Here is an 18,226-nt window from a genome sequence, read left to right as displayed (position 1 = left end):
AAAACTTGTGATGATCCGGAAACACTTCCACTACTGCAGAGACGAATTTAAGACGAAGTACTAAAATTTTAACAAATGGACAGAATTGACCCTCTCAATAACCAAACCGATAAAGAAACGTTTTTGTCTAAGTTTCCATGGCAAGACTCAGTTCTACAAGCGGAACAACGGGAATTAGTAGAAGAGCTGTTATTGGAATTTCACGACATATTTGCAAAGCACATATTCGATAATGGCTCTAATACAGAACTGAAAATATTTTTAAATCCCGAGCATGATCTGCCTCTATACGCACAATGCCCTCCAACTCCTATACACTTAAGGGACGAACTTCATGTGGAACTTTCCCTAATACACTTTTAAGGAATAATTACCACATTATCTCACTCACGTTACAGTAGTCCTTTATTCGCTCATTGAAAGGAATCTGGCAAACTTAGAGTGTTAATAGACCGTTGACGAATCAACCACCTTTTAAAAAACGACCACAAAAACTCTTATTTTCTCATCTCAAATATGAAAGATGCCACAAAGCATTTCGCGGGAAAAACATTGTTTACTAACCTTGACTTCTCGCAAGCGTATCACTGTGTTCAGATGGCCGATGACAACTCAGTGCAGTTGCTTGCATTCAACTTTGCGTCACGCACCTAAGCCTTTTAATGTCTATTTCAAGGACTTAGCAAGTCCGTGACAGGGTTTAGCTCTTTCATTCAGCACTAACTGGACTCATGTCTAGCAGCCAACCTCTGTACGCAATTCATGGACGACATAGGCTGTGCGGTAAAAAACATTTGACGAACTGATACCGACACTGCGACAGATATTCACATGCATTCGGAAACCAGGCCTACGACTTTCACCAGGTAAATGCTCAATCGCCACACAACGCATGCAGTTTCTTGGAAGAGTAATAACGCCAAAAGGGATTTCACCCGAGAAAGAGAAAATACAGAAATTCCTCAAACAAGTTAGAATGCCTCGAACATTACAGCAAATCAGACGACTACCCGGATTTCAGCAATTTTTCAGAAATTTCATTCCAAGTCTTGGCATGACTTTGCTTCCTTTTTACAAGTTATTAAAGAAGGACACCAAAATCGAACCAACAAAAGAACACTATTATAGTTTGGAAAAATTGAAGGCAGACCTGTTATCAGCAACTGAAACAACTTTACGACTACCAAAACCCGGATTGAAGTATGTCTTACTATGTGATGCAAGTACCTATGGTGCAGGATTCGTCCTTATGGTCCAAGATTATCTTGACAATAGCGATAAAATTCAAAATGTCTACGTTCCAGTTTCCTTGGATCATATTTATTCAACAAAAGCCAACTTAATTTGTCCAACTATTACAAAGAATTCGTGGGACGTTACTACGCACTAGAAAACTGCTCATTTTCTATGGTGTTCGCATCACCCAGTGCTAATTTTAAGCGATAATAAACGTTAAGTGCATTTTTTCCAATCGAAAGTACTTCCGCCAACACTGTGGAATTATCTGGATAGAGTTTTATCTTTCAACCTTGTGATTGCACACATCCCTGGGAAGGCAAACTATGGTGGCGATTTCCTCTGCCGAATTCAAACTGAGAAAAACGCGTGCCTTAAAATTATAATGAAAGACAAAATACCCATTAAGAGATGGACAAAATACCCATTAAGAGTCTGGACTAATGCTGAACTTGTCGAACAGCTGCAAAAGATAGGCAGGTACGACGAGTATATACAAAAAAACCAGTTAGAAAACCAAATAAGTAAACTTTACAGCCTAACGATCCCAAAGATAAACGCAATTTCTTTCCCAAATCCGGACGACATGCTTGAAAATATTCTCACTAAACAACACCCAATTAGGCTCAAAGAGGAGCAGCACAAAGATGAGGACATCCGACAGTTCATACAGGAAAAAAGACTAGCACCAACCAACATGAGGAGATATGCTTCAAAAAACCTGAAAAGGTATTTCAAACATTTGAATCGCTTAGCTATTGAAGATGAAGTTCTATATCAACTATTCTACAATTACGCCGGTAAAATAGAATTTAAACAATATTGCCTGCCAAAACATCTCTGGAAAGAAACACTCTGTCGAATACAATTCCGAAACAGCAGGGCACATTGGAATTACTAAAACTATACAAGAATTTCGAAGACGCTTTTATTTCCCAGGTTTTACAGAACATTTAACTGATTCCATCAGAAATTGTTTGACTTGTCTACGGTTAAAGAAACTGCCATCTAGTTCACTGAAATCACCCCGAACACAGATGTCCTCACTTCAGTCTTTCTCAGGAGATATGTTACAAATTGACCTAGTTGGAACATTTAACTCGCCTGTATATAAGTACGTTCTTAGCGGTAATGACGTCTTCACAAAATACCTCTTCGCAGTACCCGTGACTAACCGCAGCGCAGAAAACATTGCAAAAGAAATAGTAAGAATTTTTTCAATCATAGTTATCTTCCAACAACAATTGTCACGGATCTTGGATCAACCTTTGTTTCGGATTTGATGAACGAATTAGCCTCAATTTTAGAAGTGAAGCTTAAACATGCTACCTTGAAGCATCCGCAAACAATAGGGGCAGTCGAGAGATCACACGGACCTTTGAAGCGTATACTACGGCTGAATACAAACGAGCAATGGACAAATTGGCATAAATATTTGCCACATTTTTCCACAACACATCCTCTCATACTTCTATCGGGCGTTGTTAGCAGGATTACGAGCACTGTAGCGCAACGACCCCGATGAGGCGGGACGAGTTTTGGCAAGTGAGAGATTGAAGCTGTTAAAGCTCAAAAGATATTTGAGAGAATAAGAATTAATTTTGGAGATTTAAAAGAGAACAAAAGAGTGAAGATATAGCAAAAATCGCTCGTATTTATAGTCAGAAAAACAAATATAATATTTCCAAGTTACATTTTTGAAGAGGTTAACATATCAAAAATGAGGGGATTTTGGGGTGTGCGATGTGGTAACATTTTATTTTACATGCATAAAAATATTTCATTTTTAACGATTTCACATAGCTCCAAGATCATCTAAATAGATCTGGTAAATAACAGCATTTCTGAAATTCGCCGCTTTAGCTCATTTCATAATATCAAAACTACACTGCGATGTTCAGTTCGTCTTATTGATCTGGTTAGTAACATTAATTTATAGAGTCTGGTTTAAGCAAATCTAATACTCTAAGATATTTCTAACTTCTTTCGCTCAGTTATTTATGCTTTAATACCCCCACTCAGATTGTTGCCGCTAGGTAAAAATCTGGATTCGACCAAAAGTTTTTCTCGATGTTGTTCAACTTTCTGCTCTGGTAACGATTTCGTTAGAAGATCTGACATGGCATCTGTTGGCGTGTAGATCAACTTGATTGAGTTGTCATCAACTCGCTCACGGATGAAGTGGTACTTTGTGTCAATGTGCTTAGATCGTTTGTGAAGCATTGGGTTAGTTGCAAGTTTTGTGCAACTTTGGTTGTCCTGTCCAATGTTTATGGGCGCACACTGTTCGTACCCTAGTTCTCTCAGAAGACCACGCAAGAAGATGGCTTCTCGCACTGCGGCAGCTAAACCCTGGTTTTCTGCCTCACAAGATGAGAGTGACACTGTCGGTTGCTTCTTGACTTGCCAACTGACAGATCCCCCACTGTCTCCCAGCTTGAAATAGTACCCTGCGGTCGATCGTCTGTCATTCTCTTTCGCCAACTAGAGTGCTGTTGTTGGTCGATGTGAAAAAGAGTCTAAGAGATTTAGTATGTTGTAGGTATCTCAACACGCGCTTGCCAGCATTGAAATGCTCAACAGTTGGATCATTCATGAAGCGTGATAAAACATTTGTGATCCACATGGTATCTGGTCTAGTTTGCTTAGCTAGGTAAAGTAATGAACCAACTAAACTTCTAAACTTACGTGCATCTCCGCTTGCTGAGTCGTTCTGTGCAACTTAAGATTGTTCTCTGCTTGTGTTTTACTTGGTTTGCAATCTTGCATTCCAAACTGTTCTAAAATATTTTGAGTGTAGGTTTCTTGGTCTAAAGTTATTCCTTTTTGTGTTTGTGAAATTCATCCCTAGAAAACACTCAAGATCTCTGTCATCCATTTTAAATTGGGACTCTAGAGAGTTTTTCATGTCAATTTTCTGTTGACTAGTTCCTGCTATGACAAAGTCATCTACCCAAGTAAGAACAAACAATTTTTCATCCTCAAAATATTTTAGAAAAAGACAGTAGTGGTGTTTGCTTCTCTCAAAACCTTGCTCCATAAGAAAAGTAGAAAGTTTCTGGTACCAATTTTTGGCTGCTTATTTCAGTCCGTAAATTGATTTTCTCAATTTACAAACTAGTTTTTCACCATTACTGTCAAATTCCTCAAATCCTTTTGGTTGCTCTAGGTAAACTTCTTCTTCTATTTCAAGATGTAAGTAAGCTGACTTTACATCCATTTGTTCCAAAATCAATTGTTTGCTGGCTGCTAAATTTAGAAGAATTTAAGAAGGTTCAGGTTTGCTAGTTGGTGCAAAAGTTTCTGAATACTCAATTCCTTCTTTTTGCTTGAAACCTTTTGCTACGTAACGAGCTTTAAACTTATCAATGTTTCCGTTTGAGTCTTGTTTGATTTTGTAGACCCAACGTCCCGGAATTGTTTTGTCCCTTTTCCCTTGAAACTAAGTCCCAAGTCTTAGTTTTTTAAACTTTCTATCTCTGTTTTCATGGCTTCAAACCATTTATCTTTTTGTCCTGAGCTGACTACATCTTCAAAGTTTCAGGTTCCAATATCATTTGAGAAGTTAGGCATTGTGCAGCATGCGAGTAACTTTTACCATAACATTCTGGAGGTCTTCTTGACCTATCGCTACGCTGTACATCTTTTTCTTGAACTGCCTCTTTTCTTTGTCTTTTCATCTCATCGTACTCATGCCACAATTGCAGTTTTTCATCCCCTGCAGGAAGTGCCATTTGACCTAACTTACCTATCAGTTGAAGCCGTGATGCATTTTTTGTTTTTTGTTCTTGTCTTTTGACTGGTACCGGTATCTTTGAAGGCTTTGGTTCTATTGTTTTCACCGCAACCTTAGGATTGAATTTAACGTTACTAGCTGGCTTTGGTCTAGTACTTGAAGCTGGTTGCGCTTGCTCAACTTCTGATTCAATTTCAGTGTCTGAAACATTCTGACTTTCTTGAATACTTTCGGTTTCAGTTATCTCAACCTCTGAACTTAATTCACTTAACTCACTTGTATCCTGAGGCTCAATTCTCACATCTTCTGAGTCTAAATCTAAGAGTAAGAAGCTATCTTCTATCTGTTCCTTTTCATTCTCAAATCCTGGTAGACGGTACTCATTAAACCTAATTTTTCTCGAAGTAAAGATTTGTCTCGTTTTTGTTTTGCAGCAAATAGGCTGTTGTGTTGTCAGAACATCCAATGAACAGGCACTTTGTTGCTTTTGGATCAAACGTTGACTTTTTACTAGCATCACGATTTTTTGAATAGGCAACACAACCAAATATTTTTAGATGGTCGCTTCTCGGCTTCTATTAGAAGGCATCTTGAGCCTCTACTACTGTTCTATTAAAACGTTCTGCAACACCACCATTTTGCTCGGGTGTTTCAGGAACTGTGTATTCACGAGCTATTTCTTTGCTTGTGCAAAAATTTTTAAAGGCTTTGTTTTAGTATTCTGTCCCATTATCAGCTCGCAAAATTTTTGGTCGGCCATATTGTGCAACATACTCTTTGAAAGGTTGCAATGCTTGCGTTTTGTATTTCATAAATTTTACTACTGCGTAGCAACTGAATTTATCTATGAAACTAATTGCATATCTGTTGCCACCTATACTTGATGGACTCACTGGTCCGATAACGTCAGAGTAAACTCTTTCTAGTTTTTGAGTTACTTTGTTATCGCTCACCTTTGGAACAGGTTTTTCCGAAATTTTTCCCAAAACGCTAGTTTCACAATAATCTGAAGCTTGGGAAACTTCATCTGTTGTATTTGCTACATCTCTAAAGTTCAAATGTCCAAGTCTTCTGTGCCAAATTTTTGCTTGACACGTGCCCCCACTTAAGTTTGAAAAGTGCTGCTTGCATTCTTTTCTGTATGGTAAGAAGAACAGTTTGCCTCTTCTTATCAGTTTGAAGCTTTCTTTGCTGCTGAGTTTTAGAACTGACTTAGCTTTTGTGAAATAATTCGTGTTGCTTTTGAACTAAACTTGAAACTTAAATTAAGTTTGTTTTGTACTCTGGTACATGCAGAACTTTTTCAAAAGTCAACTTATGTAGCACACCTTTAGTATCTCGTGCTTGCACATCTACATCTCCTATTCCTTCAGCTTTTGTTATCCCTCCATCTGGATTGTTAACTCTGGTTTCAAGTTTTTGGTAATTTTTAAACCAAGTTTTATCTGTCATCATGTGGTCAGTTCTGCCTGAATCTACTACTAAATCAGTTTTTGAAACTTCAAATGAGCTGTCAGCGCTTAAACTAGATGCTAGGTTTTTATGAGGACTTTTTTGTTGATGTTTACATGCACTTGCTAGGTGGCCTTTAGCCTTGCATATACTACATACTGCGTTGTCCTTTTTGTCACAACTAGCTGATAAATGTCCAGCTTTGTTACACACAAAACAGAATCTAGGGCTTTGGAACTACTAGGCTTAGAAAGTCTTCCTAGGATGTGGTTTGATTGAAGAGTGTACCAATTTGACGAGAAGCATTCTTTGCTGACATGGCAACGTGCTGATCCTCCTCCACATCATCTCTCTGTCTGTGGCTCTCCTCAAAGTTAGTGAGACGCTTCCTCAGTTCCACAAAGTTCTCTACAGGATTGAAGCTCTCCTGCACCACAAAATGCTTGTATCCTTGTGGAAGGCCGTTCAATACCATTGCATTAAACAGCGTCTCAGAAAGCTCCTCACCGGCATGATGCAAGCGGGTGGCCATTTCTTGCGCTCTGATGAAGTACTGGTGGATGGGTTCGTCCTCTCGAAGTTGTAGTCTGGCCAACTGCCTCATGAGACTTATGACTGTGGTTGTCTCGTCGCTTCTGAAGCGTTGCTGGAGAAGTTGCCACGCTTTCTGGCCATCTCCGAAACCCTTGCTGTTCACCCAGTCATGGCGGATGAGCATGAGGCTACTGGCATCTAGCGTCATTGCAAGGTAGTACCAAATCTGGTTTTTGCGGCTCTCATCTTCTTGTACAGCTGTAGCTCTAGCGTGAGTCTGTGCCTGTCAGGTAGCTCAACTGTGTCTGTGAGCGTTTCGGAGAGGCCCTTGGTTTGTGCAAAGGCAGAGAAACGAGTGCTCCATGATGGGTAGTCCTCAGCCAACCCACTAAACGTCATCCACTTCAGACTATTGTTTGGAGGTTCCATTATGAAGTTTAAACTTCAATTCTTATTTCACAAATTCTGATTTAGCTTTTATTTTCGAGCGAAATCTCAAATATTAGATCTTAAAACTCTCGTCAATCTAGAAGAGCTAAAACTGCCAACACTGACACTACAATCTCAACCAAAACTCTATTAGCTTGTCAAAGGTCTGATGGCTGGGCGCATAACCTGTTAGCAGGATTACAAACACTGTAGCGCGACAACCCCGATGAGGCGAGACGAGTTTTGGCAAGTTAGAGATTGAAGCTGTTAAAGCTGAAAAGATATTTGAAAGAATAAGAATTACTTTTTAAATAAGATTTAAAAGAGAAGAAAAGAGTGAAGATATAGCAAAAATCGCTCGTATTTATATCCAGAAAAACAATTTTTGAAGAGGTTAACATACCAAAATGATGCAATTTTGGGGGTGTGCGATGTGGTAACATTTTAATTTACATGCATAAAAATATTTCATATTTAACGATTTCTTATAGTTCCAAGATCATCTGAAAATATCTGTTAAATGACAACATTTCTGAAATTCGCCGCTTTAGCTCATTTCATAATATTAAAACTACACTGCGATATTCAGTTCGTCATATTGATCTGGTTAGTAACATTAATTTATAGAGTCTTGTATAAGCAAATCTAATACTCTAAGATATTTCTAAGTTCTTTCGCTATGTTCTTTATGCTTTAATAGATGTTGTCCATCAACCTTGTTCCATGGCCGCGAACCAACTATACCAATCGACGTGCGATTTAAACGAGCTAATAGTGACGTATTTGACATTAGTTCAGACTCTGTAACAGATCTACAAGACGCGATGCAATTAGAATTTGAAGAAAATAAACTCCATCTTCTGGATTCATATCATAGCTATCGAAGTTATTATTACGAAAAGGCATTAGCAAAAGCATTAGACGAACACTCGTACTGCTTTCTACTGAATCCAAAATTAACTACACAAAGCGAATCAATTGGGAAGGCTCTAAAGACATTGTTACCATTTTACCGCGTGGAAAAGGCGCCGACAAATTGTAATTACCTTGTCCGCAAAATTAGAACAAACTACACGCAATGTGTCCACAGGATTCGACTACGACCAGTGAAGAAACCAGAAGCTGTTCAAGATCTCGAGATAGTCGATCCATCGAAATTTGTTCCCGACCCATTAAGAAAACACGGCAAAAGTGGGCCCGAGTTATTTGATGACTATGTGCCAAGTCTGTTAGAAAGCGAGATAGCTGAACAAAAACCGCAAGATACGCCACCACCACCGCCTGTGGTGAGTCTACCACTCGCTTTCGGACCTCCAGCAGCAGTGCCCCCGGTACCATTACCACCAACACCAGTACCACAACACCCAATAGCAAGAGTTCTGCCAAACCCACCTCCAGTAATCCCTGGAGTAATTCAACCACAAGATCGGAGACCAAGGGTACCACAAATGGAAAACATTCCCGAGGAAGAGCCACAGGACCCCTCACGCACCTTTGAAGACCAAAATGAGACCACCATACCAGAAATATACAACGAACCACGATAAAAAAAACTTACCAGCTGGACCAGTAACAAGATCAAAAACCAGAAAAAACGTATCTTTCAGTGAAACAAAACAAATACGACAATATAACTGTTGCGACGATCATGCTGTACAGATTACGCCGCCACCTATACAGATTACGCCGCCACCTAGTAAAAGTATACAACCTTCCTAAATGAAAAAGTTGCCTAGTATACTTTCTACATCTGAAAAACGAAAAAGTATAAAAAGAAGTCTTATCGAGAAACCAAGAAAGACAAGGCCCTTCAGTGGAGACAAAGAAAGACCAAGTTCGAGCAAGTATTCAAAAGTATCAGGCAGGAATTAATAGCATATCAAAGCAACCAAGCACATCTAACAGCACAAAAAGAAACAAAAACACAAAAATCAATTCAATCATGCCACCATCACAAGCACATTTTTTCCAGTTTTCTGGCAACCGTTTCCAAGCACCTTACTCTTATGCATATTGCTCATCTAACGACCTCAATATACACCACATGCAGGCTAATGGTGATGCCTATTGGTACTCTGAAGGCAGTAAAACGCCTCAATTGTTGCAAACTTTCCCGATTGGCTCAATCCTTTCCCAATTTGACCATTATAATAACAAGTTTATTTTCACATAAGTTACTAGAAATTGCATGACCGATCACCCCAGTTTTTACTCACTGTCATTGGGCTGCATAATTCGCAAAATATGCTTTGAGTATCAAATAGGAGACATAATCATTCCAACGCTAGAAAATCACGAAAATGGTTAAACCCTAGCTCTGTTTCACGCTTAATTGCAAGTGTCTTTTCGGACCTACCCATCAACGTATATTATCAAAACCACCACTACATGTAGCCCAAAAATCCTGGTACTGAAAGGAATCAGTTTAAAACCCGAAAGAACCTAAAATTTCACAGTTTATCACGAAATTCTGAGAAAATAGTTATAAAACATCCGGTTTTTTCCCACAAAATTCATTGTGAAAAGACTTATAATGGCCGTCAAAGGCGGCTAATAGCCTTCCTAGTGCCTACACCTGCTCGTTAGAGGGTTTATTTAGCCTTCTGATACCATAATATCCGTTAAGTTATGAGAAAACCTCAAAAAACGACCAAAATTAGGCCCAAAATCGGTCCACCAGCACTACCTCAAAAATGACAACTTTTTGCCCCCCAGACGCGCTACGACCCCCAATTTGCATGGAGCATTGCCATAAACTATTCTAGTGATCTACCAAAGGATTTTGGCTAATTCGCTATAGTTCTCGAAAAATCACCATCCGAAGTTTTGGAAATTAGACCCAAAAATGACCATTTTTTGACCAATTTGCTCCCCCCAACAAAAATTTCATTACCAAATAACCCCAAATTTACCACTCTACAATCAAGTTAATTGTATAGGCGAACTTATAGGATCATTCAAGGAAAAAAATCGAAAATGTCTCGAAGTGGGGCCCTCCTATTTGGTCATGTCTTTCGATCGGTACCACTCTTTCAACCCTAAGTGCCGTAAACAAAAAGGGGGAACGCAAAGAAAATTCTGATTAAAAATTTGAAAATGGTGAAAAATAAATTTTGACACTTCGAGCTCAGCACAACTCGCTAGCGGCATTTGGACCGTCTTATTGCCTTTAGTTCTACCCCTCTGTATAAATACTTAATTTATATTGGGTCATTTTTATTCGTAAAGCAACTTCAAATATTTTAAACGATCACAAAATTGCCTAGCAAGCGTGTTATATGTTTAAGACCGCTTTTGTTGACAATTACGTGCCTAAGTTAATTATTATAGCACAACTTCAGCATGCAAATCGACTGGAATCGCCCTTAAAAATACTTGAAAAGCAATAGGTACTACTATAAATGATCCAAACATCATATAACACACGCATGCATATTTTTACTCGTGCCAAATACGAAAAATGCACTAAATCACTTACTTTTATGTTGATGAACTGAGCCCTGGCTCTTCTCCGCCCTCCTCCGCCAACCTCTTGGCAAGACTATGCTCTAATTTCTCTAACAATCAACCACATTTATGCCTAACATGCATAATTACAGGAAAACATCAGCTAATCTCTAACTAAAATTGATTTTGACTATTCACCTTTTCTTGCCGCCAATTTCCAAACTGCTCAGCCTCACATTGGGGAGGTTGTCAAACTTCCTTCGTTTTCTCCCTCGGCCAGCAGAATTTGGCCTCACACCCACTTCTTAGCTTCCCTTCTCAGCATATCGTCCGCATCCCCACCCACCTTTTCTACAGCGTTCGATTTTCTTCGTGGAGACGAGTCCCTAACTAGAGCCACCTGATCCCTACTAATCCCAAAACCAAAGTACCTGTCGAACCCCCCCCCCGCAATGCCCCCTTGTCTTCCAGTCAAAGTACACCCAAAAAAACTCCTCCAACCCCTTCGGCGGCCTCTCTCGCACCATGTCCCTAAAAGCATTTGCTGACTTCACCGACCGAATTAACCACCGCCCCGCCCTACCCGATTTTGCATAAATAAATACCTTCCCAAAACCTAATGCCGCCACAGATTCGTCCCCGCCGTTTCACCAACGCCCCAGCCCGTAAATCCCTGCCACTGCCGATACCTCCAAATCCCCTGGCCCACTAAAATCTACCACATGCCGACACCCAAAGTTTCAAGCTACCTCTACCGAGAATTCACCGTCTGAACACTCCAACCGATTTAGATGACCCATCCCCAACCCGTTCCATGTTTCCCCCAATAGCTTCTCCATCCCCTCCAAATCCCTACAACGCTTTAACCTCCCTAAAAACCCATAATTAAACCTAAACACTTTCTGCTCCTCCGCCTAAACAGGCACCCTGAAATAATCACCATTAGAATTCCCCCCGACCTCCTTCCCTTTCCCCCTCCAAAAATCTCGCCCATGTACTCATCCCAACTCCCGACACCTTCTTCACCATCCTCCACACTCTTGCCCTCCACGCCTCCTCCACACCGAAATCTTTTACAAACGCGTTCATAAATACTGTGAAGTTCAAGGCACAACTCACTACTCATATGAGAACACATAAATATTAATACGCGATTAAAATCCCCATTGTCTACCATCTCTCATGCTATAATAATAATCTACCATAGATATATTCATGCTAACACCCCAAAATTTAGATTAAAACAGACAGGTTAGTGAAGTGTTAACTCAAACAAGTACTTCGACGCTAAACAAACAAATCATCAATAAAACAAAGCACAGGTAACTAAAACTAAACTTAACTAAAACAATTAAAACCAAAAACAAAACAACATCTACAAGTATTAAAAACAGCTCAAAATTCACCCTCAATCAGTACAACGCTTCCCTCTCCTTCCTCTCCATCTTCTTCTCTCACTTCCTCCCTTCTTGACCAACGACAAAACAAGTGGTAACTCAGATGCATGCAGTACACAAAAACAAATCAAAAAAATACTCAAATAAACAAGGTTGTCAATCAGAAAACCGTCATCTCGCACATCATCATTACAAATCGGCGCCCTCTCTGACCACACTCTACTTCCCTCCACGTAACTCCCATTCTCACAACACCAAATCACAAATTTCAAGAAAACTTGCAGCACAGTTCATCTCTGAAAATAAATACACTTTAAAAAACTTAGACTTGGATGACACCAGGTCAGCGCTTTCATTCTTCGAATATTATCGGGAACAACTATTGAACAAGGTTCAATCAAACTATAAAGCCTTACCAAAAACGGTATTAATTAGTAAATTAAATTTGCAAAACCAATAAGACATAAGTACAAATTGCAAACTAAATATTTAACATCCGGCCAACAAACTAGCACAAATAACAACAAACACCGGACAATCACTTGCACCAATAACTGAATTACTAGAGAGTCCACCAAAAGAGTTCTTTTATGTTCAATTTCAAAATGCTTACACTTAACATTTTAATACTTTTCATATTCATTTCGGATACACGAAAAAGATTTTAACGAATATTTATCAAAGGGAATACTCTTACACAAAAATGCAGAAATACTGTTGGCAGAAAAATTCGTGAATGTCGAGTTTTTGATAACATTCCGTCACTACAACTTCACTGCGAAAGAAGCAATCGAAAAAACTTTGCAAAAGCTTTCGAACATATGGAAAATACAGTCAGTTTTCTTAATTTCTCCTCACACTTCAATACATCAACGGAATAATTTAATGTAAACTGGCTTATGGACAAAATTCAAAGTGCATGAAGCAGAACAAACTGTCAAAAAACTTCGAGCGACAACATCGCAAATTTTGTCAGAAAACCAAGATAATTCACACCGCGATCGTCGGGTAGTACGGGTTGTAGCAGCAGCTGCACTTGCCGGAATAGGCTTATTCGGCAGCGGAATAGCAATGGGTGGATCGGAATGCGGTCTATCAGGTGTATTCGGCCTCTGCCAGGAGAACGGTCGAAAAAATGCCGAGAATATTGACCGCCTTGATGAATACGCCTCACTCCTAACAGACTACGTTCTAGAAGTCGAGAACGAGTCAAACGAAAAGTTCGTCATGATTTCTAACGGACTCGCTGATATCTCAAAAATCCAGAAGACAATGCACGAATCACAATAAGAATTGGGAAATCATTGAAAAACAGTTCGAAATCTTCCAGCATAATTTCCATGTTCTTCGTGACTGTAATCAAGTGCTTTTCTCCAACCAGCAATTCAATTTTAACGTTGGCACTATCGCTTCCCTATTATTTGTGGTCTATGCAGATAAAAGTCATCGATCCGCCCTTTATGCTTCCAACATCAAAATTCAATTCCAATTCTGTTGGATCAGACTTCCCATGTCCTTAGTGCCTCGAGAATCGCTTCTTGTTTTTCTAAACTCTGTATATAATGGACAGACGATGCATCGAATCGCCTGACTTTGGCAGTACCGATGCAAGATCTCATTTCCTGTTATGAGTCCAAACTGATTCGAAAAGTGTCAACAGTTGATCAAAGACTCTTACTAACTTTAGCAATCCCATTAGCGTCAAGCGTCAAGCCAGACATTCTTCAACGTCTATGAGTCACATTTGATACCAATGCCACAAAAGGGTAAAGAAAAAGCACTCCTATGGCTCACAGAAGGCAAATACCTTGCTTTATCGGAAGACTCGATGGAGACAACAGTCATGACAACAGAGCAATTCGAAAACTGCTTGGGATCCTCCCGATATCGTATTTGCCATCAGACAATGGAAACGAATTTTGCACAGTCTTCTTGTTTAGCCACCCTGTTTTTTCACTCTGCTATAACAGCTTTAACAGTCTGTGATACTCAAAGAGTACTTCTAAGATCACCCGAGAAAGCAACAAATCTTGGTTACGGTATATGGCTACTCTCTTGAGCGTCACCGGCATTTACACTACGCGAATACAGTGTTGACAATTCTTATGTGCCGCATAACAAGGAGTACCCTGGATACACAGAATGCCCGATCACTCTAGAATGTAGAGCCCAATTGATATCAAAGTTTATCAAAATTCGACCTGAACTCCAAAGTTGTGGTAAAGTTCAAGCAAAACAATTTGGAGTTAAGCTATCTGACCCGTTGAATCATCTAATTGGTGCTATGCCCGAACTAAACCAACTCCCATACTTTGAAACAAAAACGGAGGCCAACATCCAAATGATCAGAGAAGTCAGGCAGAAACTACAACACGGAGTAACTGTTATCGACAGCAGCAAACTACAAGCCATAGCAAAGCCGATAGCACACAAAATGACATTGCTAAAACCCAACCTAGTATCCAAACTTGAGACCTAAGTACCTTATAATCTGTCATTAATCCTAACAGTAATAGTTTTCATTGGAAATCTACTTCTACACGCGTTGGCTGCTTTCCTCTACCATCGATTTGCGATACTCCGCAAATTTACACCTAAATTTTACAACTTCAACGCACGATTGATGAAAAACTCAGCCAACCAGTCCAGGGTCACGATCGGCGTCCAAATTGAACCTCAGCAACCAGCTTCAGTAGCTCGGAAACAGCTTGGAAACAGCTTCAGTAGCTCTCGGAGCAGAAATGCTTGGATCAAGCGGATCAGTATCCCAGAAAAGTACAAGGACCCACTGAAAACTTTGAAATGCCAACGAATTGTACCTCTTACAGCGACGTTACCGCTAAAGCAGAGGAATGACAGGGCTAGCTGACTATTCAGACTATTCTCAAACTTTTGGCGAATTTTCTGTGGCTAACTTTCCTTTCATATTTATTTCTCATTCTGTGTAAAATTTTTTAATAAAAAACAAAATTTTCAAAAAGTAGGGTAGTGTAATACTAAACAGGGTATTATCTTGTGGAAAAGTCTTTATATGGCATAAATATTTGTTCTTCTATATATGGCTTATATTTGTTGTAAACTTTACTAATCATAAACTACATTTCCTGTCCTAACTACTAGAGTGTATTTACTATATAAATGTATACCCGGAGTTTGTTGTAAAGAAGTATTGTAAAGCTAATATACATATGCTTTGTTTATTTGAATATAAAACATCAGCTAGAAAATATAATATGCCTCAGAGCGACAAAAGACGGTCTAATAACAAGCTGTGAAAACCATCATCTTTTCTCTTGAGTTGAGTAAAACTAAAAGATCTTATTTTCCCTTGCACTTTGAAACTATCGGCCCTAGCATCCCGAATTCCTTGACCGCTCCCGTCTCATAAGCCTCAGTTGTCCTGAAAGTAGGATAATATTCCTTTTACCATGAAACAAGCTATTAGAATAACATCATATTGTTTATTTCTTTTCTACATTGTTGTTGTATAATTTAGGCCTCCGACTTCCAGATGGGGCTGATGTCAAGACAAAGTCACCAGCTTTGCCTGCTGGAAGCGAGCTTCCTGGAAAACGGAGCAGAAAAGTATCATCAAGTTCGGACGAGGAAACAACTGGCAAAATCGTCAGAACTCCTCGGAAGTTGAGAAGAAAGACGAACTCTCGGAGCAGTGTTAGCGAGTCACCGCAGTTGAAAGAGTTGTTGACCAACCCGGATTATCACTTCGCAGACAGAAGCCCACAGAAGCCAATCGAAAGAAAGCGCACCATATCAATCGCCGAGATTTCAACAAATATCGAGTTTGAAGAATCCTTGCAAGATACTAAACCAGTTACGCGCTCACCGCCAAAAAGACGCCGAATCGTAAAACGAAGTTCATTGTCAGAAACTGGTAAAAATTCTAAAAGTTGTTCTGTTACGCCTAGTAAATTGTCTCGTAGTGTAAGCCAACCTCAAACTTTGCCAAGGGATGAGTTGGGTGATCTAGACGTTGATATGGACGAAGATGTGAAGAAACAGCAAGAAACTACAGGTGTTCAATGCGAAACCAATGATGAAGGGTTTAGTGCAGACGAAGAGTGTGAAAGTGATGATACGATAGACATGAACAAACTTGCTCAGCCGGAAATGGAAGTTAATAACGATGAGCAAACGAATCCTGAGCATGATATTTCTAAGTTGATTACAAATACGTTGGACCCGGGTAATATTTGTGACGTGTCGCCTATCGCGCCGAAACAGGAAATTGTTACTGATTCAAGTAATCCATCTAAACTGGAAGTGAGATCGGAGGTTGATAAATGTGATGATGGATTTGATGAGCCAGTGAAAGAAATCAATGTTGAAATTAGCGATCCATCAAAAGTGAACGTTAGTTTGGATTCCACAGATGATATGGTTCCGTTTTCATCTCCAGCTGTTGATAATGTTACGAGTACTCTCAAGAAAAAAGAGAAATCAGATGTGAAATTAGAAGGTACACCTGCCGGTTCGGGTATCGGTCGAAAAACAGCGAAAAGGAACGGAAAGAACGGACAATATAAACATGGATTTTTCATATCAGATGCGGAAAACAGCGAAGTTGAAGAAACTACTCAATCTGATTCGGCTCGTTTCAATAAAGATGATGAGGAGTTGCAAGCGTATCTTTGTTCAATTTATAACGTTGAAAATGAATTGGAAGATTTAATGGACGTCAAGGCGTTAGATGACATTGTCGATATTGACCAGAGGATTCTTGTCGCGGAACGTCAGATGAACTTGATCCAAAAGCGATACAAGCAGCTTTATAGAGAAATGGAAAAATTGGATAATTTGAAACGCAGAATTAGAAAGAAGAAGAAAAACAAATCTAGTTTATCCCAAAATTTTTCAAAAACAACTCAGCGAGGCTGCGAAGAAACGGGCAGCTTAGATTTGGATGGCTTAAGTAAAACGGATACTGTGATTGACAACGATTGTAAAAATGACAACTTTCAATTAGTTGAACAGCCGTCGATAGACCAACGAAGGTTTAGTACTAATGAAAATGCCCTTCTATCAAATGAAACAGAGTGTGACCTAGAAGCTCACGATTTATCCAGTAAGGAAGTTCACGCCCATAGAACTGAAGTAGAAAGTGGAGTATCCGAAGAACAACTAAATGCAATACAATCCTTGATATCTCTACATAACCAATGTTGATAAAAAATGGAATGGCAAGATAGTTTAGATTTAGAATTTTTGATCACCCATTTTTCATCCGTACGTGTTAGCTTGGGATAAAGATTTAAATATTAAGATTTTTGAAGTTTTGACTTTCCTTATTGGGTCCAGCGCTCAACTTCGTAGTTAATATTCATATGACTATATATTGAAGATCTGTACATAAAGTCGACATAAATAGAGTCAAGGGGGGCTACATTAACCAATACACTGGGGCTGTTTCCTTGAGGCAGTTTTTTGGCAGTGAAAGTTGAACGGTAGCGTCGTGCACTAAATTTATTCGGAAGGAATTATTTATCGGTCTAGATAAATATTCCTTATTTTTAACAGCCGCCCTCATCTTCGCAGCTGGTTATTATTGCGCTCCTAGTTTTACAATTCAAAAAATATGAATTGTATTGGGGTGATGTTTTTCGTTCGCACATTGTCATGATTTATTTTTTGAAAGTTCCCTTACAGATTTTTATGGTTTTTGAAGACAAATCGGAGTTGTGATTTTGGTCATGCCGAAGTAGGAAGTGGAGCGAAAAAATTGAATAAGTTGGCGGTATGAATTATTTTCACTCGAATTTTGAGTTAAAGAGAGAAAATGGTGTTAAGGAGAGAAAAAAAATTCGCCTTCACGATGTTGGTTTTTCGTTTACATGCAGTGATTCGGCTTTTTAACTGTTTTTGTTGTAGTTATTGAAAGTTTAGTGAATTTGTAATTGAGGACTTACCGTGCTGTATTTCTACAATTCAAAGAGTGTGAATTGATTTTGGGTGCTCTATTTTTTTAAGATCTGTTGTT

At 39.2% G+C, this 18,226-nt stretch overlaps 1 protein-coding gene across 1 annotated transcript in view; it reads left to right on the top strand.

Moving 5' to 3' along the window:
• LOC142349073 (uncharacterized) overlaps positions 1-17,461 on the top strand; it is a 45,906-nt gene extending 28,445 nt beyond the window's left edge. The window contains exon 5 of the mRNA XM_075400486.1: positions 15,728-17,461. Coding sequence (XP_075256601.1) covers positions 15,728-17,415 — 1,688 coding nt within the window. The 3' untranslated portion in view covers positions 17,416-17,461. The remainder of the gene's footprint in view (positions 1-15,727) is intronic.
• Positions 17,462-18,226: the final 765 nt, after the last annotated feature.

This window comes from Convolutriloba macropyga, chromosome 11 (assembly GCF_964194025.1).
Source record: "Convolutriloba macropyga chromosome 11, txConMacr16.3, whole genome shotgun sequence".
NCBI lineage: Eukaryota > Metazoa > Xenacoelomorpha > Acoela > Convolutidae > Convolutriloba > Convolutriloba macropyga.
The sequence above is the reverse complement of the archived record's forward strand: the minus strand, read 5'-3'. Positions and strand labels throughout refer to the sequence as shown.